At 46.5% G+C, this 25,411-nt stretch overlaps 1 protein-coding gene across 1 annotated transcript; it reads right to left on the bottom strand.

Moving 5' to 3' along the window:
* Positions 1-620: 620 nt before the first annotated feature.
* On the bottom strand, positions 621-24,141 carry LOC141509098 (leukocyte immunoglobulin-like receptor subfamily A member 3). Its single transcript, XM_074218358.1, has 11 exons — positions 24,012-24,141; positions 23,676-23,711; positions 23,224-23,508; positions 21,676-21,966; positions 21,201-21,269; positions 19,964-20,161; positions 4,701-4,760; positions 4,412-4,447; positions 3,961-4,245; positions 2,599-2,892; positions 621-885 (listed from the first exon to the last, which is right to left on the bottom strand). The coding sequence occupies exons 1-11, from the start codon at positions 24,058-24,060 to the stop codon at positions 704-706; spliced, it is 1,785 nt and encodes a 594-aa protein (XP_074074459.1). The 5' UTR covers positions 24,061-24,141; the 3' UTR covers positions 621-703.
* Positions 24,142-25,411: the final 1,270 nt, after the last annotated feature.

A 25,411-nucleotide genomic window follows, 5' to 3' on the forward strand; every position in this document is an offset into this window, starting at 1 on the left:
GAAGAACTTTAGAATTGATTGTACAGCTTGGGAGACCCTGGCACAGGACCGCCCAGCATGGCATGCCCTTATCAGTGAGGGGGCTGCACTCTATGAGGAAGGCAGAATTGAAGCAGCTCAAAGGAAACATGATGTAGGTAAGTTTAGAGTACCCACCCAAGGAGTTGACACAGACTAATTGTGCCTGACCTCTGGTAGAGCATTCTGAGCTTGTATTGGTCTGCTCATACACAGTCAGAAACAATAAAATTAGAGATTCCTTTGAGTTCCAAGATATTTTAATATTCTGGGGGAATAGTTTCCTTTCGTTATTGACAGCCAATATTGTTTTTGGTCATTCCTACATGCAGTTTGAAAAGGGATTAAATTGAACAGGAGAGAATGAGTATGTGCCTGTGTGTGGGGGGTCACAACAGAAGGAATGGGGAAGAAAAGGAGGCCTGGGTGAAAATCTCCCCATTGTCAACTTGGGCCAGGGTTAGTTTGCAGGGAAAGCAGAATTATCCCTCTGTCTGGAATGAACTCAAGTCCTCAATGATGCTTTGGGGTGCGCCCATTCAATGAACCCCAGCTCTGTGTTCCCATCTATCAGAGGATGTTGCAACTCCTTCTCAGGGTACTGTCCGGCTATGCCAGGCTTCAGTCAGCAGGACCCCCAGGATGATGAGAACCAGTCCGGCCAGGTTAAGCCGGATGAGGTTGCTCACAGTGTAATCCTGGGAAACAGGACCTGGGAGGGGGACAAGACCTCTCTGATATCAGGCCCCATCAGTGGAGGCCCAGATTCTTCTGTTCCCCTCTTAGGATTCTCAGCCTCAGTCCTTTCCCTGGCCTGGGCTATGAGGTTCTGGTCATTCCCCGGATGGAAGTCAGAATATGGGAGACCTTGGGAGAGAAGTTTGAGGGAGAGGCTGAGAAGGCTTCCATTCTCCTCCCCCTCAGAGCTTCCTTTCCAGAACCCTGAGTCAGCCCCAGGCTTCCTTCCTGGAACCTTCTCTTTGCCCTCACTTCCTCTTCTCCCCATCATTCTTCATCTCCTGCCATTTTGGCAGCAACTTGGTGGAGTGGAGATCACTGTGTGATCTTGGGCATGTCCCCTCCACTCTCTCTGCCTCAATTTATCCATTTGGTAAATGGGGTTAATAACAGTAGATGCCTCCCAGGGCTGTGATGAGAAGCTAGTGAGATTCTAATTGTAAAGCATTTAAAGACTTTATATTTGCTGGTAACCGTGAATACTGGCATCATATGCATTGATTGGTCACACTGAGGAATAGTCCCTGCCCTCAGGGAGCTCACATTTTAATCGAAGAAGACCTGAGAATGAGCAGGACTGTACAAGGGACTCATAGAGCAGATGGCAGAGGATCTCTGAGGGGAGGTCCTGGGGGGAGAGGGACCAAAACTTCGAAGGGGATCTAGAAATGAAGGAGTGGAGGTCTGCAGACCCTCCCTTTTCTGGGCCTTACTTTTCCATCTCTTAATTGGACTTATGTGCTCAGTGCCAGCTCTTGGCCTGTCCACTTGTGAGACTTGATTCTTGCACGATTCCTGGGACCACTGGCCTAGCTCCTTTCTATTGGGGCAGGGGAAAGACACAGGAAGAAGGGAAGACTTGGGTGGGTGGGAAGGTCCCTCTAGGTCCTCAGGCCCTTTGTCCTGTCTACTCCAGAGCCCTGTAGTTCCTTTTCTGCCTAGAGGCAAGGACCAGGACGGGGGAGGAAATCACTTTCCTCTTAGAGGAACTGAGGTGGGGGCACCTGAGAGGTGTCTCCTCATCATTGGGGAATCCAGGAATAGGAGAAGCAGAGTATCCTCCCTCCTAGACCCAGATCTGGCTTTATGGCTAAGGGATGGGAAGTCATAGGAGTTTCTGGGGAAGGGGAGAGAAAGGAAATGAATGGGGGCTGCCCTGCCCTACTCTGCTCCCCATATCCCCAGGTCTCATCCTGCCCAGCCTTGTCCTCTTTCCTCCCAAGTCTGGAGATTCCCCTGCCCCTGCCCCTGCACCATCCATTCCCTCCAGCCCTCCTCATGCCTTGGTTTGTCCTGAGGAATGGGGGACTCAGTCCAAGTTCAGATAGGAGGTGGAGAGTAACAAGCTAGAGGAGACTCCCACCCTATGCTGAGGGTAACTGGTTACTCACTGGGATTCTCAGGTCTTGGGGGAAGGTGAGGGTCCTTTGAGGTGCCTGGAATAGGACTAGGAGAAGGGTGAGAGCTTGGTAGTATTTACTTTCCCCCCCTTCCCGAGGCTTTACCTTTGCCCTGCTCTGCTCCTCTGGCCTCCCCCTCCCACCTCCTCAATCTCCTTTCCTGGGATCTAGGAGACACATTGTCTGTAGGATCAACACAACTGGACAGGGGGTAGATGGTGAGGACATCTGGAGGGGTCAAGGAGGAGGGTCCTTACTATCTGTACTCTCTGAGCATGATCCACTGCCCAGATTCCCTATCACCTCCTTCTGAACCTCCTCTTCCCCAGCCCTCCTGGACTGGGTCGCCTGGAGCAGGGTCCTGAGCAGGCAATGTGGGGCCCCAGGGCTGGTCAGGAGTTTGGGCAGGGGAGAGGGGTAAGGAGGGTTGGGGCTCTCTTACCTGTGACTGTGAGCACCAGCGGGTCACTGGGGGCTGACCACTCCTGAAGGATGTGACCTCGAAAGGTGTAACATTGGTAAGGCCCTCCACAGTCAGAGGTCACAGCAGAGAGGTGGAAGGTGGCCTGAGACCCCCTTCCATGGGACTGGACCACGGTGAAGTTGATCTGTTTTCCATCCTTGTACAGAACAGACTTGGTAAACCATTCTTCTGACCAACACTGGAAGGTCACATTGCTTCCGGAGGCCACTGTGGAGCTGGGCAAGACTGAGAGGGAGGGGGCATCATAGAGATCTGGGGGAGGAGGAGAGCCTGGAGTTAAGACTGGAACTGCCCCCTCTTTCTTGGTATGGGGGAACATCTGTCTGGAGGCCTAGACACTGCCTGGGGTCAGAGGTTCAGCTCATGTGAATGGATCAGCGGAGAGATGAAGAGAGACAGAGAAGGGGAGACAGAGGGAAGGAGAGAAGGTGGGGAGAGAGAGACAAATGGGGACCATTTTGGGGAAGGGAACCTTGGACTGGGCGACTTCCTCCCTGGCCCTGGGCTGGTAGTCCTAATCCCTGGTGCTTTGTCACAGAATCTTTCTCTTCATGGGGGAGCTCTATACAGCTTTGTTCACTTAGTAGATCCCCAAAGCAGAATCTGCTCTCATTCTGGACCTTGGGGAGTCCTTGGCATGGGGGGGAGGGGGAATAAGTGCCTTGGTTTTGATTCCTGCTTCACTCATCCTCACCTCCTAATCTTGCTGAATACACAGAGGAGACACCTCCTCCCTTCCCTGTGCCTGGACCTGAGCTGAGGGAGGGGACAAAGCAGCAGTAGGTCCACCTTCCCCTCCTCTTGGCTCTGGGAGAGTCAGGATTGAGAGAGGAAGATGTCCCATCCCCCTGTGCCCCCTTCCCAGGGGGCCATCAGTTCTGTCTGGTCTCCTCACACCCCGCTGCTCCTCACACCCAGTCTCCTTCCTCCTCTCTGATTCCAAGATGATTCTGACTGAAGAAGCTGATGGTTTAGAGGCTGGAGTTGGAGTCAGGAAGAGCTGAGTTCACATCCAGCCTCAGACAGTTCTCAACTCTGGATAGGTCACTTCTCCATTTGCCTCAGTTTCCTCAACTGTAAAATGGGATCACAATAGAACCGATCTGGCAGATTTTTTGTAAGCATCAAATGAGGTAAGTGTAAAAGACTTGGCACATAGTAGGAGCAACATAAATGCTGATTCCCTTTCCCCACCCCCAGCCCCAGAGCCAGGGAGAGGAGAGGAAGGGGTTGGGCTGGGGAGGAACTTAGAACTTCTGGGACCCTGAGCCAGCCCTGCCTGGGAGAACCTGGGGCCGGTGGGGGGAAGGAGGTCCTCACGTGTCACCACCAGCTCCAGAGGGTCACTGCGCTCTGACCAGTTGAATGAGTGTTTATAGAGGCAGAAGTAGGTCCCTGTGTCATTCACTGTCACATAATGGATGAGAAACTTCACTTCTTTTCCTGATGTTGTCATATCCTTGATCACTCTCCTTTCAGACCCTTGCTTCTTTTCCAGACGGTACATTTCAGCTCCCCATGACCCCTGGCACCCGAGCATCACACTTCTCCCTAGGGGCACCAAAGGGTCCTTGTCTGCCCAGAGGGAGGGTTTGGGAAGTCTGTCTGGAAGGGAATGAGAGCTGTCAGTTCTAGGGTATTCCCCTTCTCTGTGCCCCCCATCCTGGGGCCCCTCACTTTAATCCTGCCAACCCAGCCCAGCCCTCCCCCCTCCCTCTCCTGGGGACCACTCTATGCTTTGGGCAGGAGGATTGTGATGGGAAGGACTCACCTGCCTGGGTCCTCATCCTCTGATCTAGACACAGTCCTGTCAGAGAGGATCATGATTACTTCCAGCTCCCCACAACCTCCTCAGCCAATAACCCCAGAAGAAAGAGATAGAAGGCTCAGAGTCTGGGTTCTGGAAGCCCTCTCTAAGAGTTCCACCTTTTCGTCCTGCCTCCCCACCTTACTTGGTGACTTCAGACCATTTCCTTCTCTAGAGGAGAGTTCTTTCCTCAATGAAAAAGAGGTAGGTATGGGTTGGCTTGGTCTCATTTCTCCCCTAAAATGGGACTCACCGAGACACAGTAGGACAGAGAGAAGGTGGGTCATAGTGGTCCCAGGTGCTGGTAGGGTAGAGAATCAGGACAATCTGAGGCACAGGAAGTGACCAGAGCCAGCTCTATCTGAGTCTGTCAATCTCTGAGAAGGCTCATTCTTCTTCCTCTCTGTTGTTGTTACTTCATTAATGGTCTTATGCATGTATGTATATGGAGTGGGGTGGGGGTGGAGAGACCTCTAGAGTCAAAAGAATGAAGCAATTCTTGCTTTTCTGATGATAATTCAGAGAAGTCATGTGTCAGCTTCACCACTTACCCCCTTTCCTCAACTTGGCGGTGTTGGTCTCATTGGGGTCCTATTAAGCTGATTATGGTCTCCACACCAGATCCTTTCCTCTATCCACCTCCTACCACTCCAGCCCTGTCCTTTTAACAGGGCTCAGTCCTTGACTAAGCAGAGAGAGGGATCAGACATGGAAGAAGTCAAGGTCATCCACTGCATCCTAGACCATCACTGGTTCTCCTAACTTTTATCTTGCAACTGGACTTTGACTCAGGAAGAGAGACTGAGGCTGAACCCTTGGGCAGCTCTGTTTCACTTAAATCCAATTCAGGCTCAAGCTAGTGATCATTGGTCCTATTTGAAAATGAAGGGAGAGATCTCAGGGGGCGGAGCCAAGATGGTGACAAGAAGGGATCCAGTCTTAGCAGCTCTCTGATAAAATTCATCAGCTAAGGACTCTAACTAAACTTTTGAAAGACAGAACCCACAAAGGGACCCAGTGAGGCAGTTCTCCTACTCAAGGTAACCTGGAAAAGAGCAGAAAGGCTCTGCTCCCCGGGATCTGAGGGGCGGCCCACCAGAGGGGTGGCCCGCCAGAGCCAAAGAACTTCAGCCTCCCGGAGGCAGCCCCAGGGTGCTGAGAGCCCTGGCTCACAGCAGTGGGGGAGTCACCTGAGCTGCACCCCGGGGAGCATTGGACACAAAGTGGGGGAACAGCGGGGACCTCTGCCAGAGCAAGTACCTAGAGCCCAGCCCTCAGGGCACACAGAGAGCAGCTTGGTCTTTCCCCAGCCCTGATCCAGGAAACAGAAGCAGGCAGAGCCAGTAAGCAGGAGCCCCCAGGGCATGAGCCCATTGAGCTGAGGGAGGGGAGTGAAGAGAGACTGCAGAGCTCTGTCCTCTGCCTCTGGAACAGGACTCTGAGGCTCTGACCACATTCAGATCCTGATCGCAGTCTAGGCCCCCCCATAGAACAACAGGGCTCCCCCCCACCTCAGCCCTGTGGCAGAGGGGGGCGCTTATGGTCATTCACAGACCAGGAGGGAGGACAGAGCCTCACACACTGAGACCCTTGTGGGAGTGTCCCAAAAGCCCAGGAAGCACCCCCAAACCAGGCCCAGGCTGGGAAAATGAGCAAAGAAACAAAAGGAAGATTATTGAGAAATATTTTGCAAATGAGCCCAAGAAGGATCAAAATACTCAGTCTGAAGATGAGGAAGAACAAGCTCCTGCATCTAAAGACTCCAAGAAAAACAGAAATTGGGCTCAGGCTATGACAGAGCTCAAAAAAGACTTTGAAAATAAAATGAGGGAGTTGGAAGAAAGGAGAGAGATGCAGGAAAAACATGAAAATGAAGTCAGCAGCTTAGTCAAGGAAATCCAAAAAAAAATGCTGAAGAAAATAGCATGCTAAAAACCAGCTTAGGTCAAATGGATAAAACAGTTCAAAAAGTTATTGAGGAGAAGAATGCTTTAAAAAGCAAAATTGGCCAGATGGAAAAAGAGATAAGAAAACTCTGAGGAGAACAAATCCTTCAGACAAAGAATAGAATTCAGGGAGATTGATGAATTTACCAGAAATCAGGAATCAATACTTCAAAACCAAAAAAATGAAAAATTAGAAGAAAATGTGAAATATCTCATTGAAAAAAACAACTGATATGGAAAACAGACTTAGGAAAGATAATTTAAAAATTATTGGGATACCTGAAAGTCATGACCAGGAAAAGAGCCTTGACATCATTTTCAAAGAATTACTACAGGAAAATTGCCCTGATATTCTAGAAGCAGAAGGCAAAATAGAAATGGAGAGAATCCACTGATCCCCCTGAGAAAGAGATCCCAAAAAACCAACCCCTAGGAATATTATAGCCAAGTTCCAGAACTCCCAAGTCAAAGAGAAAATATTACAAGCAGCCAGAAGGACAACAGTTCAAATATCGTGGAGCTGCAGTCAGGATCACACAGGACTTAGCAGCAGCTACATTGGAGGCTCGGAGGGCTTGCAATACAATATACCGGAAGGCAAAAGAACTTAGAATGCAGCCAAGAATGAACTACCCAGCAAGGTTGAATGTCCTCTTCCAGGGAAAAAGATGGACTTTCAATGAACCAGGGGAATTTCAAAGGTTCCTTTTGGAATGGCCAGAGCTGAACAGAAGGTTTGATCTTCAGATACAGGACTCAGGTGAAGCATGGAGATTGGAGGAGAGGGGGGAAATATGAGGGACTTAATGAGGATGAACTGCATGTATTCCTGCATAGAAAAATGACACTGATAATACTCATATGAACCTTCTCAGTTAATAGAGCAGGTAGAGAGAGCTTTTATAGTTGAAGCACAGGAGAAAGCTGAATTCGAAGATAAAATATGGTGTAAAAATGGAGTCAATAGAAAAAAAGGGAAATGGAATGGGAGAAAGAAAAAGGAGAGGGGGAATAGTGCAAGATATTTCACATAAGATTTTTTTTATTACAATGATCTATTGCAATGATATGGAAGTGGGGAGGCAAGGGGGAATGAGGTAACCTTTGCTCCCATCAGAGATGGCTAGGAGAGGAAACAGCAAATATACTCAATGGGGTATAGACATCTGGAGTAAGAAGGAGGGGGGAGCAGGGGGAAGGGGTGGGGATGTGAATAAAGGAGGAAAGGATGGACCATGGGGGGAGAGTGGCCAGATATAACACATTTTCTTTCTTACTTCTTGCAAGGGGCTGGGATTGGAAGGCTTGCCCAGGACCACAGGGCCAGGTGGATTCTGGGCCTAAGGGGTGGTATGGGGGCTCAGGGCTTCTTGGCCCCAGGACCAGGGATCTGTCTGCTGTGCCACTCAGTGACCCTACAGCAGAGTCAGAGTGAAAGGAGAGAGAAAATAGAATACATGGTAGTGGAGAAATAAGAAAGGTGGAAGTTGCGATCAGCAATGGCAACGGTGGAAAAATATGGAAATAACTTTTGTGATGGACTTATCATAAAGAAAGAGATCCACCCATGACAGAGTTGTTGGTGTTGGAACAAAGACTCAAACACATTTTTTGCTATTATTATTTGGGGGGGTGGTGCAGGACAAGTGGGGCTGGGTGGCCTGCCTGGGGCTACATAGCGGGGTGATCTTTGGGTGTCTGGGGCCAGATTTGGACCCAGGGGCTCCTGGCTCAAGGGCCAATGCTCTGTCTGCCACCCAGCCACCCCTACTATTATTACTATTTTATTTTATTTTGGGTCTTTTTTTTTCTTTCTTTTTTTTGGTTTTTGCAGGGCAGTGGGGATTGGGTGGCTTGCCTGTCACATGGCTGGGTGATTGTTGAGTTTACAAGGCTAGATATGGACTCGGGTGCTCGTGGCTCCAGGGCTGGTGCTTCGTCCATTGTGCCACCTGGCCATACCTACAATTATTACTATTATTTTTTTTTATTTTAATTTTTTTCTCTCCCCTTTACTTTTTTCGCCCAAGCAAGTCTATCTATATTCATGGGGGAGGAGGGGTATTTTGTTTACTTGTAAACAAGAATATTTTATTAATGTATAAAAACATTTGTACAAAATGAGAATAAAAAAATAAATTAAAAGAGAAAAAAAAGAAAGAAAATGAAGGATCAGCAACTACTTCTCTAATACTATTGTTCATGAGCCCCCAATTAGTGTGTTCCTACAGTGTCATTCAGCTAGTTGCTGTCCCTCCAATATTAACTGTAAAATTAAAGACTGATTTCATTTTTATTTTGAAGACTTAGTACACACTCTCTTTACCATTGTAACTTCATTATTTACTAATATTCCAGAGAAATTAAAGTTCAAGGTTTTCATTTGTAATTGCCTCCACATTTTATTTAGGCAACCCCATGCCATTTGAGTCTATTTTATGAATTGTATCTTTACTTTGGGCAGCTAGATGGTGCAGTAACAGGTCTGGAATCAGAAAACTCATTTTTGTGAGTTCATATCCAGCCTCAAACACTTACTAGTTGTGATGAGGTCAGTGGATTTCAGAGAAGCAGTTTGTCCCCTGACAAGGACTAAGTAAATCCCTGTTCCTAAGTTCAAGACAATATTGCTATTATTGTGCCCATAATACATATCATTTTGCATCAGTTCATGCAAGTCCTTCCAGTTTTTCCCAAAAGCATACTGCTCATCATTTCTTATAGCAGAATAATATTTCATTATGATCACATACCACAAATGTTCAGTCATTCTTCAATTGTTGGGCATTCCCTCAATTTCCAATTTTTGACCTCCAAAATAGGGCTGCTTATAAATAGTTCTGCATATATAGGTCCTTTTCAATTTAAATTTTTTTTCACAGTTACTATTGCTAACTGTATTTTCCTCCAACTTATTCTCCCATTTATTCTATTCTCTTTCTCCTTTTACCCTATCCCTCCTCAAACAATTTCTCTTCTGATTACATTCTTCCCCTACCTCCCTTCCCTTTCATCATACACTGCACCCCCTTCTCTTATTCACTTTTCCTCCTACTTTCTTGTAAGATACAATCAATTATGATGAGAATAACATTCACTCACTCTTCCCTCACCTCTCTTCTTTTCTCCTCCACTGTAAAAGGTTTTGCTTGCCTTTTTTCATGTGAGAAAATTATCCCATATTGCCTCTTCTTTCCTTTTCTCCCTTTACATTCCTTTCTCACACTTAAAATTTAAATTTTTTAGATATCATCCCTTCATATTCAACTCACATGTGCCCTCTGTCTATAAAAATGTCTTCTAACTGCCCTGATAATGAAATCTTCCCTTGTAGGAATGTAAACTGTCTAACCTTATTAATTTCCTTGTGATTTTTCTTTCCTGTTTACCTTTCTATGCTTCTCTTGGTTCTTCTATTTAAAAGCCAAATTTTCTGTTCAGTTGTATTCTTTTCATTAAGAATGTTTGAAACAAAACCATTGTAACCAAGATCAAAAGAAATGTAGTAGATTGGGAAATAATTTTTACTACTAATATTTCTGACAAAGGACTTATTTCTAAAACATACAGAGAACTGAGTCAAATTTATAAAAAAACAAGCCATTCACCAATTGGCAAATGGTCAAAGGATATGTAAAGGCAATTTACAGATGAGGAAATCAAAGCTATCTACAATCATATGAAAAATTGTTCTAAATCATTGCTGATTAGAGAAATGCAAATTAAAGTGTCTCTGAGCTATCATCTCACACCTATCAGATTGGTCAATATGACCAGAAAGGACAGTGTTCAAAGTTGGAAGGGATGTGGGAAATCTGGAACACCAATCCATTGTTGGTGGAGCTGTGAACTCATCCAGTCTTTCTGGAGAGCAATCTGGAATTATGCCCAAAGGGCAATAAAAATGTGCATACTCTTTGATACAGCAATACCTTTACTAGGTATATACCCTGAAGAGATCATGAAAATGGGTAAAAACATCACTTGTACAAAATATTCATAGCAGCCCTGTTTGTGGTGGCAAAGAATTGGAAATTGAGTGAATGTCCATCAATTGGGGAATGGCTTAGCAAAGTGTGGTATATGTATGTCATAGAACACTATTGTTCTCTTAGAAACCAGGAGGGATAGAATTCAGAGAAGCCTGGAAAGACTGGCATGAACTGATGTTGAGCAAATTGAGCAGAATCAGAAGAACATTGTACACCCTAACAACAACATAGGGATGATGATCAACCTTAATGGATTTGCTCAGTCCATCAGTGCAATAACAAGGGACAGATTTAGAGAAATTGTGATGGAGAATACAACCTGTATCCAGAGAAAGAACTGTGGGGTTTAAACAAAGACCAAAGTCTATTACCTTCAATTTTTTAGAAGTGCCTTATGTGTACCATAATTTTTCTATCTCTAGTATTTTATTTTCTCTTCAAGAATAGGAGTTTTCTCTCAACACATTCAATTTTGATCAATGCATAGCATGGAAACAATGTAAAGATTATCAGACTGCCTTCTGTGGGGAGATAGGATGAGGGAAGGGAGGGAGGGTGGGGGAAAATTGTAAAATTCAAAACCTTACAAAAAATGATAGGTAGAAACTACTATTATATATAACTGGAAAACTAATAAGATATTTTTTAAAAGAGAATGTTTGAATATCTTCTATTTCATTGAATATTCATTTCTTTTTGTCCTGAAGGATTATGTTCAGTTTTCCTGGGCAGATGATTCTTGGTTGTAATCTTACCTCCTTTGACCTTTGGAATATTGTATTCCAAGCCTTCTGATGCTTTAATATAGAATTGAGTAAATCTTGTGGCTCCCTGATACATGAATTGTTTCTTTCTGGCTGCTTGCAATATTTTCTCCTTTACCTGAGAGCTATGAAATCTGATTATAATATGACCAGAAATTTTCATTTTGGGATCTCTTTCAGGAGGTGTAGAGTGAATTCTTTCATTTCAATTTTGACCTCTGGTTCTAGACAATCAGGGCAGTTTTCTTTGTAACTTCTTGAAAGATGATGTCTAGGCAATAATTTTAAAATTGGTTCTTCTGGGTCTATTTTCCAGGCAATTGTTTTTCCAGTGAAATATTTGACATTGTCTTCTACTTTTTTTCATTCTTTTGGTTTTGTTTTTATTGTTTCTTGATGTCTCACAAACTTATTAACTTCCATTTGCTCAGTTCTTATTTTGAAGGAATCACTTTCTTAAAAGCTTTTGAACTTTCCTTTTCATTCGGGCAGTTATACTTTATAAGGAGTTTTTCTTTTTTGAGTGAATTTTTGTGCCTCTTTCTCCATTTGGCCAATTCTACCTTTTATGGCATACTTCTTATTGGTTTTTTGTACTTCATTTACCATTTGATCTAGTTTGTTCTCTTAAGTTGCTATTTTCTTCAATTTTTTTTGTGTCTCCTTTAGAGGACTATAAAGTTGAATTGCCACACTTTCATGTTCCTTTCTATTTTTTCCTCCATTTTTCTTACTTTATTTTTAAAAAGGATTTTAAGCTCTTTTAGAGCCTGAGACCAATTGGTACTTTTCTTGAAGGTTTTGGATGTAGGAGCTTTGACCTTATTATCTTCTTTTGAGTATGCGGTTGGTTCTTCTTTGTCATCATAAGAACTTTCTCGAGTTAGAATTTTCTTCTGTTTGTGTTTGCTCATTTTCTTAATCTGTTACTTGACTTTTTACTCTGTGAAAATAGAACTCTGCTTCCAGAGTGGAGGGAGCACTCTTCCAAGTTTCAAAGGTTTTGTGCAGTTGTTTTCAGAGATATTTCTGGGAACCTGCAAGTTTTTAATTCTTCCAGGGTGGTATGATCTAAGGAGAGTTGGGTTTACTAACTCTTCTGGTCTACGCTTTGGTCTTTTCTCCCCTAGAAATGTGAGGAGGAAGTCCCTGCTCCCCTTCAGCTGTAAGCTTTGTTGTGCTAATGCTCCTCCTCAACCTTTAAAGGAACAAGGGCAATGCTTCCTTTTAAATGTCCTATTGAACAGGGAAATGCTTTGATGAAACGTGACTGGCTCAGTCTTGCCACCTGGTGGTCTTTTTCAAGACCAGGTACTCTGTAAGAATTGGGGCAGAATTCATTTGAATATAGAGAGAAGGTCTTGGGAGTCTAGTGGTGTTCTTGCAGTTGTTTCAGAAATAAGGGGCTACTTTCCCCCCTTTTCTCCTGTCTAAGTTCTCTCCACTGCTTCTCTTCAGACTCACACTGAGAAGGTGATGTCCCCAGGAGACAACTATCCCATCAGGATTTTTGAAGGGAGAAGACTATCCTATGCATTGGCAGAGAATCTTTGACATGTTTCTCCACTGGGGTTCATTGCATTCCCTGGGACAGAGGGTTGCATTGGATGAAAATGGAATGATTCTTTTTGGAAGGGATGGTGGGGGCAATTATTTGTGTATTTCCCCTTTATCAGTCACACTGTTTTCTGTAAAATATTCTACTGAATGTTTCAAAATTAATATCTATTGATTTACTGCACAGCTAATTAAGTATGGAGTTTAGTATATATAATCCAGATATTAACCATTTTTCAATTCCTGGTTTATTTATTTTATCATTTAAAAAAAAAAAGAACAACAATGTCCTAAACTGAAATCTGAAGGGGAAGTCAGAATTTATATCATACCTACTATATGGGAAGCACTGCACTATTTGCTTTTTACAAATATTGTTTCATCTGATTTTCAAAACAAACCAGGGGGTTGGTGCTATTATCTATCAACAAGCATTTATTAAACTCCTACTGTGTGCCAAACTCTGTTATGCAATGGGAATAAAAAGGAGACAAAATTCAATTCTTGCCCTCAGGGAGCTTACAATCTAATAAAGGAAAAAAAATTGCAAATATAATTATACAAATACTACCACTAAAAGAGTAATAGGAAGTATTCAAAAAAGGGAGGCACTAGAAGTGTTGGAAGATGCGATTTTAGTTGGGACTTAAAGAAAACCAGGGAAATGTAGGTAGAGATGAAGAAAGAGAGTATCTGCTGTTTGGAAGGCAACTCTGTATCCAAGGAGCCAGTTCTAGTATGAGAAGCTTAGATTAGGGACACAATTACACATTTATCTAATGGGTGGGGTTGATTTCATCACCCAAACTCAGTTGATGTCATAAAAAAATAATCCCAGATAAAGGAATATTAATTTTTTGACACCTTAATTTTATTTTTTATTTTTCATATAAACACCAAAAAAGCCTGGAACACAGAAGATGCTTCATAATGATTTGTGCCCTCCTTCCCCTCCCCTCCCCTCCTCTCATTTCTTTTCTCTTCTCTTTTCCTAGTTTCCTTGGCTTCCTGCAAATCCAGGAGCCTCTTAGTTGTGGTCTTTTTTGATTTGTTATTCCTAAAGGTTGTGGCTATGGTTCTACAGTCCTGGGAAGAGCATCACAGGAGTAGAGAAAGTGGGAGCTGGACTTCAATTTGGGGTTTCTTTTATGAAAAAAGAAAGAGGAAATCCAGAGAAGGTAAAAAAGCCTTGGACAAGACCAAACAGTCAAGAAAATAGCAGAACCAGGTGAAAGCCTGCTCCTTAGTCTCCACTTCCAGGAATTCCTGCAGTGCCTTAAAAAATCTCAGAGGATGAAGAGATATGGAGAGAGCTCTGTGACACACTTGATAAGTGTGCCTTTCTTCCCTCTTTTTTGAGAATGTAGCCCTTTTATTACATTTAGGTAAATAGAAGACAGTGTTTGTGATGAGGTCATGAAATGTACAAGTCTTCAGTAGCATGTGGATATTACTGTTGCTGTTTCCCATTCCATTCCTCCCAAGGACTCCTTGCCATTTCTGGTAATCTGAGCCTATTCTAGCATTAAAGACAAACAGAATTATGAACTTATCCTCTTTTGGTACATTGATGATAAGGGTCTCCAGGTCTTCATAAAATTATGCTTTAACTTCAATGTTCATCATAATGGGAGCATAGGCACTGATGATGGTGGTATGCTGTTTTCCTGGAAGTTGCAATCTCATTGTCATGAGCCTGTCATTCACTCCTTTTGGTAGGCATTCAAAATGTTGACGAGATTAGCTTTGATTGCCAAACCAACCCCAGTTTCACTACTCCAGAAACACATGTATCCAGCTCCGATCTCAGTAATCTGGCCTTCATTTGCCAGCCTTGTTTCATGCAGGGCTGCCTTCTGGATATGATACCTATTGAGTTCTTTTGCAACAAGAACTGTTCATCTTTCTGGTCTGTTGGATCTTGTGTGCGCACATTTCATGCACTGATGGTTAGTGGAATCTTCTTTGAAGAAGTTTTTGTAAAATTTTTTTGTGTCTTGACCACACTGTAGGATTCCAGCTTGCCACAGTAATCAGGCCAGGGTTGGGTAAGCAGACAATTTTTAGGGCACCTTTTCTAGCCCCGTCCTCTCCTCAGGAGGTGAGCAGTGTGATCCTTAAAAAGCAAGTCACCCAGGGTGCTGCCGAATCCCACTGCTGCTTTCAGTGGGGAAATGATCTTATGACCTAGGCTGCCTGTGTGCAGGATTGTGACTATAGCTCCCAGGCTATCTGCACCTGCTGCTTCCTCACTTGCCTGTTGCCACAGGATTTTGAGGAATGGTAAAGTAGGGGTGATATTGTTTGATCCATGTGTAGATTAGATTTAAGTGAAGTAGAGTTGCATGAAGTCACCTGCCTCGCTCTCTTCCAAAGTCATCATGATGCAGCATAGCAAGACAGTGAAGACAACTGGTGATGACTCTAGATGCAGTGGATGACCTTGGCATCTTTGCTGTCTTTCCAAGCTCTAAGTACTCCACTGTACCTGCTTCAGCCAGCTTCATGGTAATTGAAATGAAGTGTTCTTATCTGCCCATTCCACCAGTGGAAGACTTCACATGCTTGGGGTAGACACCCCTCACTACTCACCAGTGAGTCTGAGTTGAGTTACCCTCAACCTGGTTTACCCACCTACGAAAACAATTTATCAGGGTGTGGCCGCTATGTATGCTACAGCTTCTTGGAATCACAGGAGAGAGTTGGGTGGCTCAGGTGAACATCAAAGATAGAAAGCAGCCCTGAAAAGGACTCATCAGCCCTCATATCAAAGGCACTATTCTTCCTGGGCATGTAGCTTGCATTCTCTGAGGATGATCCATTCCTCAGACTCTTCACTTCTTCACTCTCTGAGCCTCCTTTCCTCTAACTGTACTAGCCCCTGGGATCCCCAGCGGCAGGACCCTGAGCAGATTGTGTGGTGCCCCAGGGCTAGTGAGGGAGCTTAGGGGTTGGGAGGAATGCAGAGAACTGGGTGACCCTGAGCATCCGGAGGTTACTGGGTGCTGATCACTCCTGGGGCGATGTGACTTGAAAGATGCAGCATAGGTAAGTTTCTTCATGGGTAGCAGTCACAATAGGGATGTGGAAGGTGACTGAGACCTCTTTCAATGGGACTGGACCATGCTTTGGTAGATCTCTTCCCCCTTCTTGTACAGGGCAGATCTGTCATCCCACAGCTCTGACTGATACCAGAAGGGTCACATCCTATCCTGAGACCACCTCAGAGCTGGGCAAGGCTGAATAGGAGGGGCAGACATAGAGACCTGAGGTAGGAGGAGAGCTTGGAGTTGGGGGGAGGTGGTAGTCTTCCCCCTTTCCGGATGTGGGGGCAGATCTGGTGGTGGGAGGACTGGCTTGGACCTGCCTGGATCCTTGCCTGAGGTTGGAGGTTCAGTTCATCTTCAGAGAAAGAGAAATATCACAAGTTTGGGGGGAGAGGAAGGACCATGGACTGCTCTGTAGGAAAAAGAAACATCTGCTAGGGAGTAGGGAGGAGGGAGAGATAGAGATGAGGAGACTGAGAGGGAAGTGGGGGAGAGCAAAAGGGAAGAGAAAGGCACAAATAGAAGCCAGTACAGGGAGGGAGGCAGGGACAGGGAAGCTTCCTCCCTGGTCCTAGGTTGGGATCCCCAATCCCTGGTCCTTTGTCACGGAGTCTCTCTCCACAGGGGTGGGGGCACATTAAGTCCCATGAATACAGTTGTGTCCAGTTATGGTTCCCCAAAACATAGCCTGCTCTTATCCTGGACCATGGTGGGGAGGGGTCCATGACACAGCGTTGGGGGGGGGGGGGGAGAAGGAGAATAAGAGCCTTGGTTGTGATTTCTGGTTCATTTCCATCCTCACTTCCTAATCTTGCTGTACAGAGACCCTGGGATACAAAGGGAAGACACCCCCTCCCCTGCCTGTGCCTAAGACTAAGTTGGGGGAGGGGACAGAGCAGCAGGCCCACCTTCTTCTTCTTCTGGCTTTGGAAAGACCAGGTCTGGGAGGGGAGATGCCCCACCCTGTCTGTGCCCCCTCCACCAGTTCTCTCTGGTCTCCTCAGACCCAGCTGAGCCTCCTGCCTCCTTTCTGGCCCCAAGATAACTGAGGCAGCTGGTGGTGCAGAGACCAGAGTCCTGGCCTGATGCCAGGAAGACCTGAGTTCAAATCCAACCTCAGACACCTCTCAGCTCTGTGATTCTGGGCAAGTCACGTCTAAAAATGGAGATCACGATAGATCTGACCTAATAGATTTATTGTAAAGATCAAATAAGTGAAAAGTGTTTGGTAAATAGTAGGTGCTACAAAAATGCTGATTTCCCATTCCCCACTTCCAGTCCCAGAGGGAGAGCAGAGGCAGAGCCAGGGAGAGGGCAGGAAGGGCAGAGCCAGAGGGCGATTGGGGCCAGGCTGGGCTGGGGAGGAACTTAGAGCTGTTGGGACCCTGAACCAGCCCTGCCTGGGAGGTTGGGAGGTTACCAGCTGTAAGGTCACTGCACTCTGAATCAGACAGATGAGTGTCTGTAGAGGCAGGTAGGTCCCTGTGTCATTTACTGTCCCGGATGGATTGTGAAACTTGCCCTCTGTCATCTTTATCCTTCTCAACTCTTTCTTTTCCTCTAGTCATTATTCTTCAAGCCTCCCCCCCATGACCCCCAGTACCTGAAGGACATATTTCTCCCCAGGGGCACAAAGGGGCCTTTCTCTGTTCTGAGGGAGGGTCTGGGGAGTCTGTCCAGATGGGAATGAAAGCTGCCAGTTCCAAGGGATTCCCCTTCTCTTTGCCCCTCATTCTTGGTCCTGTTCATTTAAACTCTGTCTCTACAATCCAGACCTTCCCCACCCCTCCTAGGGGCAGTTATCTGCTCTGGACAGGGGGATCATAGGGAGAAGGACTCACCTGCCTGGCTTCTCATCCTCTGATTCAGACACAGCTCTGCCAGAGAGGACCCTGATTACTCCCAGCTCCTCATATTACCCCCACCCAACACCCCCATAAGAAGGACACAGAGGGACCACTGTCTGGGCTTAGGGTGAGTATGAGTGAAAGGGACCAGAAGACCCCTCTAAGACTTCCAGCTTCTTTCCCCATTTCTTCCTTTCTTGCTGAGTGACCTCAGACTGGGGGCTCATTTCTGGGCCAAAGGTATTTCTCTGTAAACTGGGCATGTATCTGATATCCATGGTATGTAATGTCCTTTTGAGTTTGGGGGTTTCCCTCCCCAGGACTTGAGGCTCAGCAGGGCAGAGAGGATGGGGGTCATGATGGTTCGTGTGGACAGTGGGAGGGTAGACCAATGGCTGATGAGGTAGACAGTCTGAGGCTGAGGATGTGACCAGGGCCTGCTGGACTCTGAGCCTCCCAAGTCCTGTCTCACTGAGGAGGCTTTCCAGCTACTATGCTCACTGTGGCTCCCTCTTGATTGTCCCATGGAAGAGGTGGTTTGGGTCACTTGGTCAGTTAGGGTCACTTTGGGTCAATCAGGGAGGAGGGTAAGAGTGGAAATGCAAAACCATCATGACTGCAAATTTCACTCCTCCAGGATTTTGCCTGAGATCCCCAGATAAGGCTAAGCCTTCTCTGAGCTCCCCAGCTAGGCACAATGGACAGTGGTTGGGCTCAGGGAAATAAGAGCGAGCATTTCTAAGGTGCTTTAAAGTTTGCCAAGGTTGTTATGAAGAGGATCTCCTTGCAACCTCGCTACATTGCTGAGAAACGCAGACGCTACAAATATTCTTGTTAAGAGCTCCTTTTAGGCCCAGATGAAGTTTACACATGGACTTCATAACTGCCTATACCTGGATGAAATCATATCCTTGACCTTTTGTTCTTCCAAATAACTTTTGCTATTATTTTTCCTTGCTCGGTAACATAATGTTTTGGTAATTTATTTGGGATGTCGTTGAATATGGAGATAATTTTAGTGAAATTATCATTTTTATTGTACTGGCCCTGCCTATCCATGAATAATTAATATTTCTCCATTTGCTTAATGATATTATTTGTGTGCAAAGGTTCTTTTTTTTATGGTTTTGTTCATGTAGTTGTTGGGTTTGTTTTGACAGGTGGCCTCCAGATATTTTATATTCTCTGGAGTGGGGAGTCCAACCTTTTAACTTTTCTGTACTGCAACAAAATCTTGTCAGACCTATATACAGAACTGAATATTTCATTTGTGACTACAATGTAATCCATATTACCAATGAATATAAAAATAAAATGGAATAATGTACTAAAGTAGAATAACATGGAATGAAGTATAATAATAAAAATACTGAGCATAATAATAAAACATTTACTTTTTAAGCTAAAAATAAGACCTTGCCTTTTTTGGTTGTTTTTGGAAGGCAATGGGGTTAAGTGACTTGCCAAAGGTCACACAGCTAGGTAATAATCTGAGGCAGGGTCTGAACTCAGGTTCTCCTGACTCCAGGGCTGGTGCTCTATCCACTTCACCACCTCGCTGCCCCCGAACCTGCCATTTTTTAATGTGAATATTGAGCCTGCATTTTTGATACCAGTGAATCTAAATCTGATTTGATAGAGGTTGTATTGATGTGAAGAATATTTCCAAGACACTCATCTGAAAGTTTTGTTCTATTTCAGCTTTTTGTATGCTTCAATGAAAAATCTCTGACAGTTTGAGCCATGTTAGTTAAGGGTTAAGTTGGTCTTTGATGGTGCAATGTTGGCCTACAGCTCACCTAGTCCTTCATTTTCCAGTTACTCAGTGTGGGTGTCATGAATGAGCTGCCCAAGGGCCCCCAGGTTGGATACAACCCCTAAAGTCTGGTGTAGGCTATGGGTGGGATATTGAAACTATGATGGCCAAAGCCATGCAGAAGGAGGTCCAGGTGGCTTGCTCCTGTCATCTTTTCTATTTACAGACATTCATACAAACACACACACACACACACACACACACACACACTCACTCACATACATACAAATATACATTAATGTCTGCTGATGGAAGAGAAAATAAAACTACAGGTTTCTATGAGTCCTGAAGTACTTTAATATTCTGAGGAAACACTTTTTCCTCTTTCATTATTGGGAGATGTTATCAGTGATCTTCCCTGGGAGTGTGGGAAGGGATTGGAGTGGAGAGGAGAATATGAGTGTGTGTGAGAGGGTCACAGCAGTAGCAATGGGGAAAAGAGAGTGGCCTGGGGGAAAGGCTGGTCATTATCAATTTGGGCCAGGGTGAGGTTCCAGGAAAGACAGGGCCATCTCTCTGTTTGGAGCTGGGCAGAACTCAAAGCTTCACTGAGTCTTTGGGATGCACACAGTCAAATTAATCCCAGTCCTGTGTTCCCCTCTGTCAGGGGATGCTGCAGCTCCTTCTTGGGTTCCCCTCTGGCTATACCAGGCTTCAGCCAACAGGACCCCCAGAATGATGAGTACCAGCCCGGCCAGGCTGAGGCAGATGAGGTTGCCCACAGTGTAATCTTGGGGAGCAGGATCTGAGAGGGAAGAAGACTGTCACTGGGAGGGGGACAAGACCTCCCTAATCTCAGGCTCCCATCAATGGAAGCCTCTAGTCCTCCTCCCAGGCTCCTCAAGTCCCAGTGCAGTCCAGCCTCTGTCCCTGGGTTGGGAGATTCTGGTTACTCCCTGGTTTGAGCCCTGGGAGCCTGGGGAGAGATGCCCGAGGGAAGGACTGAGGCAGCCTCCTCCATCCTCCTGCCCCCATTGCTTCCTCTCCAGGGCCCAGTCTCAGGCTCCTTTCCTGGGACCTTCACTCTGCTCTCTTTTCTTCTCCTCCCCTTCATTCTTTATCTCCAGTAATTTTGGCCCCGGAGTCCAGAGAGACTTGGAGACCTGGGGGCTGTTGGGTAAGTTCCTCCCTTCTCTGAGCCTCAGTTTTCCTTCTTTTAAATGGGTGCATTTGCTCAGATCTTGGTGATTTGGTGATTCTGTGATTTCTGTGAGTCCTATCTTAGCTCCTGTCTGAGCCACTGGGGGCATGGGAGGGAAACTGAGAGAAGAAGGGAGGAGTTGGGGTGGGAGGGACCTCAGGTTCTGAGGTTCCTTCTGGGCCTTAATGACAGGGCTCTGGGGCTCTTCTGCATCAGTGGGAGGCAGTATTGGCCAGAGGAGGGTTGAGAGGGGAGGTGGTAAATCTGTGGCTTCCAGCTTAGAGGAATTGGAATGAGGACATCTCTACCCCCAGCACTGGGGAAGCCTGGGATGGCTGTATGGGTGAGGGGTAAGAGGCCATGGGGGTTTCTGGGGAAGGGGAGAGAAAGGAGGGGGATGGAGGTTGCCCTGTCCTTCTCTGCTCCCCACCTCCCCAGCCCCTTTCCTGGCCAGCCTTGTTCTGCTTTCCTCCCTAAGCTGAAGCTCCCCTGCTTCTGCCTCTTCCCTCATACCCTCTTCATGTCTTGGTTTGTTCTGAGAAATAGGAGACTCAGTCCAGGCTTCAACAGGAGGTGGAGAGCAATAGGGGAGAGAGAGAGAGACCCCCCCCCTTCCCCATGCTGAGGGTCACTGGTTACTCACTGGGTGGGGAAGCTGTCAGATTTGGGGGATCCCCAGGACTTTGGATGAGGTGAGGCGCCTTTGCGGTGTCTGGAAGGGCGAAGGAATGGTTGACCTTTAAACGTCCCCTCCCTTCCCCACACTCAGCTATGCCTCAGCCTTGCTCTGTTTCTCTTGGTTCTCTCTCTGATCTCCTCAACCCCCTTTCCAGGATCTATTATGTCATATGCATATTGCCTGTTTGTGGGAATCAACATAACCCAAAAGGAAGCAGATGGTGTGAGAGTCTAGAGGGGCCAGGGAGGAGAGGCCTCACTGTCTTATTCTCTGAGGATGCCCCACTGCCCGGACTCCCCGGCCCCTCCCTCTGAGCCTCCTCTTCCCCAGCCCTCCTGACCCCTGGGGTCCTCTGGGGCAGGGCCCTGAGCAGGCAGTCTGGTGCCAAAAGACAGTGGGGGAGTTTAGGAGGGTGAGGGGAGGTCTGGGGCTCCCTCACCTGTGACCTTGAGCATCAGCGGGTTACTGGGCGATGACCACTGAGTAGGGAGGCGACTGTGAAACATGTAGCATTGATAAGTCCCTTCGAGATCTCTTACAACCGGGTTGAAGAAATTGGCCTGAGACCCCTTTGCATGGTGCTGGACCTTGGTGGAGGTGATCTGTTTTTCACCCTTGTACAGGACAGAGCTGTCATGCCACAGCTGTGACTGGCACTGGAGGATCACATTGTGTCCTGAGGCCTCCTGGGAGCTGAGCAAGACTGCGAGGGTGGGGGGCTTATAGATACCTGGTTGGGGAGGAGAGCCGAGATTGAGGGCTGTAACTCCCATCTTTCAGAAGACTAGGGCAGATCAGACCAGTGGGGGGGGGGAGAGGCCTAGGGCCTTTCCTGAGGTTTGAGGTTCAACTCATCTCCAGAAAAATAGAAATTTCAGTTTATTTTTTACCAGGACAGCTCTGAGGGGAAAATGGAAAGTGAGTGACAGAGATAGAGAGATAGAGAGATAAAGAGATAGAGAGATAGAGATAGAGATAGAGAGAGAGAGACAGAAACAGACAGAGAGAGACAGAGAGAGAGAGAGGAAGAGGAGGAGGAGGAGGAAGAGAGGAAGAGGAAGAAGAAGAAGGAGGAGGAGGAGGAGGAGGAGGAGGAGAGGATGACAAGTGGGGGCCTATAAAAGGAAGGAAGGCAGCTTCCTCCCAGTACTGAACTACTGCCCCAATCCCTGGTCCTTTGTTACAGAATCTCTCCCCATGGGGGAGGGGCACATTGAAGCTTTGTCCAGTTTATCTGTTCCCCAAAGCAGAGCCTGCTCTCATCCTGGACCCTGGGGCACAAATGAGGAAGGAGAGTGAGTTGTGATTCCTGATTCACTCCCATCCTCACCTCCTAATCTTGCTGTACAGAGACCCTGGAAATACACAGAGGAGACACCCCCTCCCCTCCCTGTGCCTAGACTTGAACTTGGGGAGGGGACAGAGCAGTAGCAGAGTCATCCGCCTCTTCCTCTCCTGCCTCTGGGAGGGTTGGGACCCTCCCACCCTTCCTATGCCCCCTCCCCAGTAAGCCTCCAGCTCCATCTGGTCTCCTCAGACCCAGCTGAGCCTCCAGCCTCCTCTCTGTTCTCAAGATGGGATCTGATTGAGGCAGCTAGTGATCACAGTCCTGGGCCTGGAGTCAGGAAGACCTGAGTTCAAATCCACCCTTGGACACTTTTCAGCTCTGTGATGCTGGACAACTCACTCCTTCTGTTTGCCTCTATTTCCTCAAGGGGAAAACAGGACTTCTAATAGAACTTATCTGACAGATTTGTTGTGAGGGTCAACTAAGTGTAAAGGGCTTGGTATAGAGCAGTATATTGCATAAATGCTAATTCCCTTCCCCCACATCCAGCCTCAGAGGGCGAGCAGAGGCAGAGCCAGGGGAAAGGACAGGAAGGGAAGAGCCAGAAAGAGAGACGAGGACCAAGCTGGGGAGGAGTTTAGAGTTGCCGGGACCTTGAACCAGCCCTGCCTGGGGAGCCTGGGGGTGGGGAGCTCTCACCTGTCACCACGAACTTCAAGGGGGCACTGGGCCATGAGCAGCCAGCTGGAAGCTTGTAGACACAATAATAGGTTCCTGCATCTTCTGCTTTTACTGACGGAATGTAAATTTCTCCCTCTCTTGCTGATGAGGTCACATTCTTTATTGTCATCCTTCTAGACTTTTGATCTTTCATCAGATAGTACTCACTAGCCTCCCACGACCCCTGGCACCTGAAGGTCACACTTCCCTCTCTGGGCACCAAAGAGCCATTCTCAATCCTGAGGGAGGGACCAAAGAGTCTGTCTGGAAGGAAATGAGAGCTGTTAGTGCCAGGGGATCCTCCTTCTGTGTCCCTCCTGCATCCTGGGTCCCCTCACATTAACCCCCCCACAGTTCAGTCAGTACTTCCCTCCCCCTTCCTGGGGGCAGCTCTCTGCTCAGAGCAGGGGCAGTTTGGGTTTTGAACTCACCTTCCGGTGGCATCCTCCTCTGGTCCAGACACAGACCTGGCAGAGAGGACCCTGATTATCCCCAGCTTCCCGCATTCTCCTCACCTAACACCCCCAGAAGAAGGAGACAGAGACCCCAGAGTCTGGGTTTAGGACAGAGTGAGTGAAAGAGATTGGACACCAGCAAACTCCTCTAAGAGTTACAGCTTCTCTCTTCTCCCTCCCCACCTTGCTGGGCAACCTCAGATTAGGTCTTCTCTGGGCCCAAGTTATTCCTCTGTAGAACTGGGTGTGTATCTGGTGTCAATGGTAGTTAAAACCCTTTGAGTTTTGGAGTCCCCCATTCCCAGGACTCACTGAGGCTTAGCAGGGCAGAGAAGATGAGGGTCACGATGGTCCCTGCCATTAGTGGGAGGGCAGACTAATGACTGATCAGGCAGACTGTCTGAGGCTGAGGATGCGACCAGAGTCTGCTGGGCTCTGAGTCTCTCGGGGTCTACTCTCACTGAGGAGGCTTTCCAGCTACTTGCTCATTGTGGCTTCCTGTTGATTGCCCCATGGAGAGGGTGGTGTGGGTGTCTTGGGTCTAGAATCAGGAGTGAGCATCAAAGAGGATGGCCGGATCACAACTGGTAAATTGCCTTTTGGTGGCAAATCTCACCCTCCTTTCCAGGATCTTGCCTAGAGAGATCCCCAGATAAGGCTCAGCCTTCCCTGACTTCCTCCAGTTATACACAATGGACAGTGATTGGTCTTAGAGAAATAAGAGCGAGCATTTCCACGGTGCTTTCAGATTTACTAAGGTTTAGTTACAAATAGAATCTCAATGTAACATCAATACAATGCTGAGGGAACCAGGTGTGTTAAAACCCCCATTTTCCAGATTTGGAAAATGAGGAGAGTCCCTTACCTGTTTGAGGTAGGATTTGAATTCAGGTCTTCTTGATTCCAGGCTCAGCAACATTTAGTTATTCCAAAATGAACTGATAAAAGGGAATTAGGAGGGGTTCTGGGGAGATAGAACAGGGCCAGGACAAAGTTCTGTAGAGCTGGGGAGAGTTTCACAAATTCTATGATGAAATTTAATTGAGGATTTTTTGGGTTTTTTTTTGATTTTTTAGCTTTTTTCAGTTGCATGTCCAGTTCCTTGATCTGTTCTTCCATTTCTTGGTGAAAGCGTTTCAAGAGATAACATAAGAATTTCTTTAAACTGCATCCTAGACATTTGGAACATCATCTCCTAAGTTTGGTAGTTTTGTAGTTTTGGGCCCCAATCTAAGGATCCCAGCATGGCTTATATTTCCTCCTTCCCTTCCTTTTCTCCCTTGTCCTCTACCTTTCCCCTTCCCTCTTTCATTCTCTTCCTCCTAAAATTACTACTGGTTTTTAATTCTCTCCCTCCCTCTGCCTCCTTCCCCCCCCCCTTTTCTCACACATTTTGAGGATATCTGGAGCCTTCCTTCTCTGGTCATTAGATTCCCCATAGGCTGTTCCTTCTCTGCCTCCCTCTTTCTCTCCCCACTTCCCTATCTATGTCTCCCTCTACCTCCATCCCTCTCTTCCCCTCTTTCTGGGACTTTTCTTTTCCCTTTATTTTTTCCTTCCTTTGTCTAATTCCATCTCTCTCCATTCATCCATCTTCTCATTTCCTTCTCATGTCTTGAAAAATTTGGGGAACTTCTCTTTTCTGCCATTAGCTTGTCTTTCTTCCCTCCCACTCATTTGCTTTCTTCTTCCCTCTCTTCCCCTGCCTCTTT

The sequence above is a fragment of the Macrotis lagotis genome, chromosome 1 (assembly GCF_037893015.1).
Source record: "Macrotis lagotis isolate mMagLag1 chromosome 1, bilby.v1.9.chrom.fasta, whole genome shotgun sequence".
Taxonomy (NCBI): domain Eukaryota; kingdom Metazoa; phylum Chordata; class Mammalia; order Peramelemorphia; family Peramelidae; genus Macrotis; species Macrotis lagotis.

Coding starts and splice junctions, on each gene's coding strand:
- LOC141509098 (XM_074218358.1), bottom strand. CDS start 24,060: ATGGCAGGGACCATCGTGACCCTCATCTTCTCTGCCCTGCTAAGCCTC. Junction 20,162..21,200: donor TCTGACAGCTTCCCCACCCA/GTGAGTAACCAG, acceptor CTTCCCTCTCAG/ATCCTGCTCCCCAAGATTAC. Junction 2,893..3,960: donor TCTGGAGCTGGTGGTGACAC/GTGAGGACCTCC, acceptor CTCCTCCCCCAG/ATCTCTATGATGCCCCCTCC.